We start from the raw sequence: 5,598 nt of genomic DNA, 5'->3' as shown, positions 1-5,598 counted from the left end.
GGGGGAAGCAGCACTGCCCTTAGAAAGGGTTTCCCTTCTCCCTACTACTAAACATCAAGTGAGGTGGTAAGGTGGCGAGTTGAGCTTCTCTCAGATCAGCTGAGTGGCCCATTGTGGGTTAGTAAAATATTTAAGCCTATGGACCAACACACAGTAAGATGTAACACTTCCACAGAATTAGTACAGTTCCCCGATTTAGTGCAACACACAAAATGGATTTTTCCTTGGATGAAAGGCTTCCACTGGTGAGAGACAATGTTAGCAGTTAAATCAACAAAATATTTACCTGAACCTCTGTCTTCAATCAACTGAAGCAATTTGGGGTTGATAGCTTGATTAGCCTCGCGAAGCACAGAGATGAGGTCGTTTACTTGCTTTATATTATTAGGAGTAAAAAATGTGTATGCTGTGCCTGTTTTGGTACTGCGGGCAGTTCGTCCAATTCGGTGGATATAGTCCTCTGAGGAGTTAGGGTAGTCATAATTGATGACAAATTTCACATCTTCCACATCTGTAAAGTGTTGCAGTGTGGCAAAAAGCAACGCACAAAGTTTTGCACACCACAACAGCCAAATCAAAGATAAACGTTAGAAAAAATAGTATTTGTAAGAAGCTACTGGCTGCAAAGAATATTGTTAGAGTATCCATTTCTGCATGAATATTGTGGAAGAGGGGAAGGAAAAAAAAAATATGCACACTCCATCTGTTCCCAACTTATCACCCACCCGGTGATCCAAAAACCTTACCAGAAAGGAGTATGCATTTGCTTGTCATTCCCAACTCAAGAGTACCCTTTACAAATCATCAAGTGACATCTGAATGCTTCTTGCAGTAGGGCCACTAAAAGTCACAGCAGCCTCTTCATGTGCTCATTTGAGGACCTTAGAATAAAAACATGAGGTCCTTCACACACACACAGTCATCAGAAGCTTAAAAAAGGCCACACTGCTTGTCTTGCCAAGACCTTTCAACCGCAGCTGCAAGAAAAACATACCTGTCCCCCAAAAGTCATCAAGTTGTTTTTATGCACTGTGTCTCGTCTAGGCAAGCGCTTCCAAGAAGCCAGGGTTCACTTGAGAATGTGTCTCTCTCTGGCAGGTCTCGACATGACGACTAGTGTATAAGTGAAGGAGGAACTTCGACTTTCAAGGCATTTAGAGAAGCCTTGCTTTCCCGCCCCACTTTCTAGAGTGAGAGGTGGACTTTTTCTCAGATCTCATGTGCCAGTACTCACCAATTTGTACAAGGCTTAGTACATTTTAAAGCTGCTCTCTCCATTTCATGGTTGAAAAAAAATTTCATTGAACATAGAAGTTTGTAATTATTTTCTTCGACATTTCAGCAAACTCACTGAAATTCAAAGACCCACAGATCACAGCAAACAGTATGCACAAACTAACAGCACTGCACCATGGCAATCATGCAAAGCATGGGAGAGAAGAGAAATACCAGGGCAAAGTGAACTGTGAATGAAAACTATTTCATGAGAGAACAGTTTATGGGGTAGTAGTTTAGAGGATGATCTTTGCCTTTTGAGATTACTGGCACACAATGCTCTCAGCTTTCACCTCTCTATTCGACTGGAAGCAGCCAGCCGATCATTTCCACTAGTCCTCCATCCCCCTTCGAGTCCTCCGATTGTCATGCCTAGGCCTTGCCACAAAGACTGCACCTTTAATGTGAAAAAAACTTAGAAAAATGCAGAGGTTAAAGAAAGCAGTAAACTTTCTTTAAAGAACTTTGGGCAACTGGCATTAGAGGAGTTGTACTAACCTAGACCTCTGGATGCAACATCTGTGGCAATCAGGATCGGAGCTTTTCCATGTTTGAATTCTGTAAAAAAGAACCATTTGGTCAGTTCCCTCTGTACCACTTCGTTAAAAATGGAAAAACAAGAAGTCAAAAAGCAAAAAAACAGGAAGACTTGAGTCATACTCACCATTTAGAACCCAATCCCGCTCCTGCTGACTCTTATCACCATGAATACCCATTGCTGGCCACCTGGGGAGGGGGGGGAAAACAAACACACATGTATGTTGAAGACTAACCTTAAGATGCCATGCATACAATTATTTTAAAAAAGCACCACCTAACAAGCATCAGTACACCTACACATTCATTTCTTGAACATGCATGCTTTTGTTCTTAAAGTTTAAGCATCTAAAAAAGAACATTTAAAATGTCTGGGGAATTATTAGTTTAGTTTAATCTGCATGTCTGTAGTTGCTCAAGATCCATTTAAAAGATGTGGTTGTTGTGGAAGCTACACACATGGGATACCCTCAGCTTACTGAATGATAAGACTGAAGTAGCAACATACCCATCTCTCCTCATTTTTCTGGTAAGGTCATCACACCGTCTTTTGGTTTCCACAAACACAATGGTTTTGTTCTCCTTCTCACTCATGATTTCTTCCATTAATCGAATAAGTCTGTTACGAAAGGAAAGAGTCAACTAGGTATCTTCCCAATGGTCTCATTTCTATTATAGTTAAAGGAATAAACAAATGACTTGACATTTGAAGCCCATCTTTAAAGTGTTTGTGATTCCCTATTCCAAGACACTACTTACTTGTCATCTTTCTCTACATCGTGACATACATCTACAATTTGAAGAATGTTGTGGTTTGCGCTTAGCTCCAGTGCCCCAATGTTAATATGTACATATTCCTTCAAAAAGTCTTCAGCAAGCTGCCTGACTTCTTTGGGCCATGTTGCGCTCCACATCAGGGTTTGCCTATCAGGCTAAAGTCATTACAAACAAGGTTAGTGGCAAGTTCTTTATGCGAGTTAAATCTAAGTGTCATTGCTGTGCATGGCAGCTTTTGCTACCACAGGGGCTATCTAAACCCAGTTAAGAGTTTGACACTTATATCCCATTCAAGTATACAAAGATGAGAAACAGGGTAGACACAGCAAGTCTGTTACATACATAAAATGTCAGAAGACTGCTACAGGAATAGAAGGTTAGCTTGGTTCACCAAGCTTAAAAAAAAAGTAACACTTACTCTTATCTGGTCTACAATTTTTCTGATCTGAGGTTCAAATCCCATGTCAAGCATTCTGTCAGCTTCATCAAGCACAAGGTAAGTGCACCTCCTGAGATTAGTCTTTCCAGCTTCTAAGAAGTCTATGAGTCTTCCAGGCGTGGCAATGCAAATTTCCACACCTTAAACCAAAAATGTTATGATTAGCACACCTGAGAAAAAGTTAAGACATTGTTTACGTACTTGCCATGAAGAAATAAGTTCTCTTCATACCTCTTTCCAAGTCACGGATCTGTGGTCCTTTTGGAGCACCCCCATAAATACACGTGGACTTCAAACGACATGCTCTACTATACTCAGCAGCTACTTGCTGCACTTGTTGAGCCAGTTCTCGAGTTGGTGCCAGCACCAGACACTGGAAATAATTAGATTAGATTAGCTCTCTGTGCAATGATTACAAAATTTGTTTCACCTTTAAGAGAGAATGAAGATTTAAGGAAGTCATAAAAGATTATTTTCCATGTTGAGGGGAATGTGGCCAAAAAATTCTATCCCAATTGTTTAATTAAGAGCTAGTGGATTCACTTTTTAGTAGAGCTCTTGCAAACACACACAAAAAAACCCCAAACCCAAAAAACACTTTTAGTTCCCATTGGTTTAGCTACTTACCCCAATTTTTAAGTTTTGCCACCAGTATGGACTCTTACAGCCAATACAAGAGAACATGTGATTTAGGAGTGAACTAGCACTCCTGTTCTAGTCTCAAAATAAGAGATTATTTTGCCCAAAAGAGTATAAACACTTCTCCCTATTCATCTCAATATAAAAACACAGCCTAGAATGAAAGGCTATTTTACATTATACTCACAATAGGTCCATCTCCCCGCTCTAGGAATGGCTGATGATTTATGTGCACTATGGCAGGCAACAGGTACTGCAGAAAAACAAAAGGCAGTTTTTTAATTCAAACATACTCCCCCTTTATTGTAAAGCCAGAACAAGCTTAACTGCTATTACATAATTAAAGCTGAGAATTTAAGCAACTACACTAAAATGTATTTAAAAAACTCCAAAAAGAAGAAAACGGAAAAAAAAAAAAAACCTTACAGATAGCGTTTTCCCCGATCCAGTCTGTGCTACTCCAACCATATCCAAACCACTCAAGGCAACAGGCCATCCCTGGGCTTGGATAGCAGTTGGTTCAGTAAAGTTCTGCCTCTGAATTACCTCCATAACATTTGCTGGAAAAAAAAGGGGGGCATATATTAACTTGATGCTTCTATTTAATGAGCTTTGAATCAAATGCCTTGGCACTGACTGGTTGAACTTACCAGGAAAGTTAGCTTCATAAAAGTTTATGAGTGGTTTTGGACAGGTATGGCCCTTAACTGTAATTTCTTTGCTTGCTCTGTATTGTTCAACCTCTTGCTGTTGAAAAAAAGACATTCAATTATTTTATTTATTTGAATTATTCTGTTTCAGTTATTCGATTTTTAAAACAATACAAAAAACATACTACAAGCAGCAGCCTGATTTGAATGTAACAACTTGTTTCAAGTCAGTACACTGGAAAGCCATCAGGCTCCAGTGGATACAACCCTTGCAATATGAAGTCAATTAGGTTTAAAATGGCCAAAAAATGGTCATGATACATACTGCAGTACGCCGAACTACATCAGGATGCTCTTGATAAAAATTCTTCTCAAATTTGGGCAGCTCATCCAAGTTCCATTTCTTTTTGGTAAGCTTCTCCCCAGGGTTTCCAAATTTCTTCCCGGAGAGGAGACCGCCTCGACTCCCACCAAACCGAGGGGCTCCAAACCTGAAAGACACAGACAAGGTTAGGATTTACAGCAAACAAAAAAGCCGTGGCAGAGACCAAGCCCCCCTATAAACATGCGCCAGTGCCAGTCGCGTCCCTCTCCTACCCCCAGGCTCCGCCGGCAGGAGCACAGCAGACGCAAGCACATCTTTATTGCTGCGCATCCGACTCAAAATGGGAGCTGCGCACGAGACGCTCCGTTCCTGGAGGCGGGCGACCCCAAGGTGCCGCCTGGCGAAGCCTTTTGTTTTGTTTTGTTTTCTTCCCCTGAAAGCCCTTCCTTGCCAACGGATGACGAGGATAAATAAACCACCGGCTGGACCGGGGCCAAACCCGGCAGCTTTCGTAAGAGCGGGGACACTCCCCGCCTGCGTCAGCTGAGCGGGCAGCGCCGAGCGCGTCCCCTGGGCGCTGCAGGGGGGGGGGGGGGGATTTTTTTTTTTTCCCCCTCCTTGGTCCTCCATGCAAACCACCCGGGGGAGGGGGGGAAAGGAGAGCGGCACTGCGGCGGCCGGTGCTCCCACGGGCATTTGGGCGAGGAGAAAGGGCGGCGCGGTGCCCCCTCGGCGCCGTTTCCTTTGTCTGGCGTTTCTGCCTACGCCACATTTTCCAGCCGCTGCCATTTTAGAGCCGGGCTGGGCGGGGGCGGGGGAGGAGGAGGAGGAGGGAGGGGGAACAAAGGCAGCGCAGCCGGCATTTTGATTCCCCTCAGCCGCCGCATGGCGGGGCCGGCCATTAGCATCCGCCCGCAGCACAAAGGGAGCCAGCCCATCCCCCCCACCCCGCAACG

General features: G+C 43.3%; 1 protein-coding gene across 2 annotated transcripts in view; it reads right to left on the bottom strand.

Annotated features, from left to right (window-relative positions):
- The window catches only part of DDX5 (DEAD-box helicase 5), a 6,925-nt gene that overhangs the window by 1,016 nt on the left and 311 nt on the right, over positions 1-5,598 (bottom strand). For both annotated transcript variants that reach the window (XM_019516636.1, XM_019516645.1), the window contains exons 2-12: positions 4,643-4,808; positions 4,318-4,414; positions 4,094-4,227; positions 3,855-3,920; positions 3,260-3,401; positions 3,008-3,168; positions 2,572-2,744; positions 2,321-2,431; positions 1,940-2,001; positions 1,774-1,833; positions 287-511 (exon numbers count right to left, since the gene is read on the bottom strand). In XM_019516636.1, the coding sequence (XP_019372181.1) occupies positions 287-511; positions 1,774-1,833; positions 1,940-2,001; positions 2,321-2,431; positions 2,572-2,744; positions 3,008-3,168; positions 3,260-3,401; positions 3,855-3,920; positions 4,094-4,227; positions 4,318-4,414; positions 4,643-4,808 (1,397 nt within the window). The remainder of the gene's footprint in view (positions 1-286; positions 512-1,773; positions 1,834-1,939; positions 2,002-2,320; positions 2,432-2,571; positions 2,745-3,007; positions 3,169-3,259; positions 3,402-3,854; positions 3,921-4,093; positions 4,228-4,317; positions 4,415-4,642; positions 4,809-5,598) is intronic.

This window comes from Gavialis gangeticus, unplaced genomic scaffold (genome assembly GCF_001723915.1).
Source record: "Gavialis gangeticus isolate Ggan-Ray unplaced genomic scaffold, GavGan_comp1, whole genome shotgun sequence".
Lineage (NCBI taxonomy): Eukaryota > Metazoa > Chordata > Crocodylia > Gavialidae > Gavialis > Gavialis gangeticus.
The sequence above is the reverse complement of the archived record's forward strand: the minus strand, read 5'-3'. Positions and strand labels throughout refer to the sequence as shown.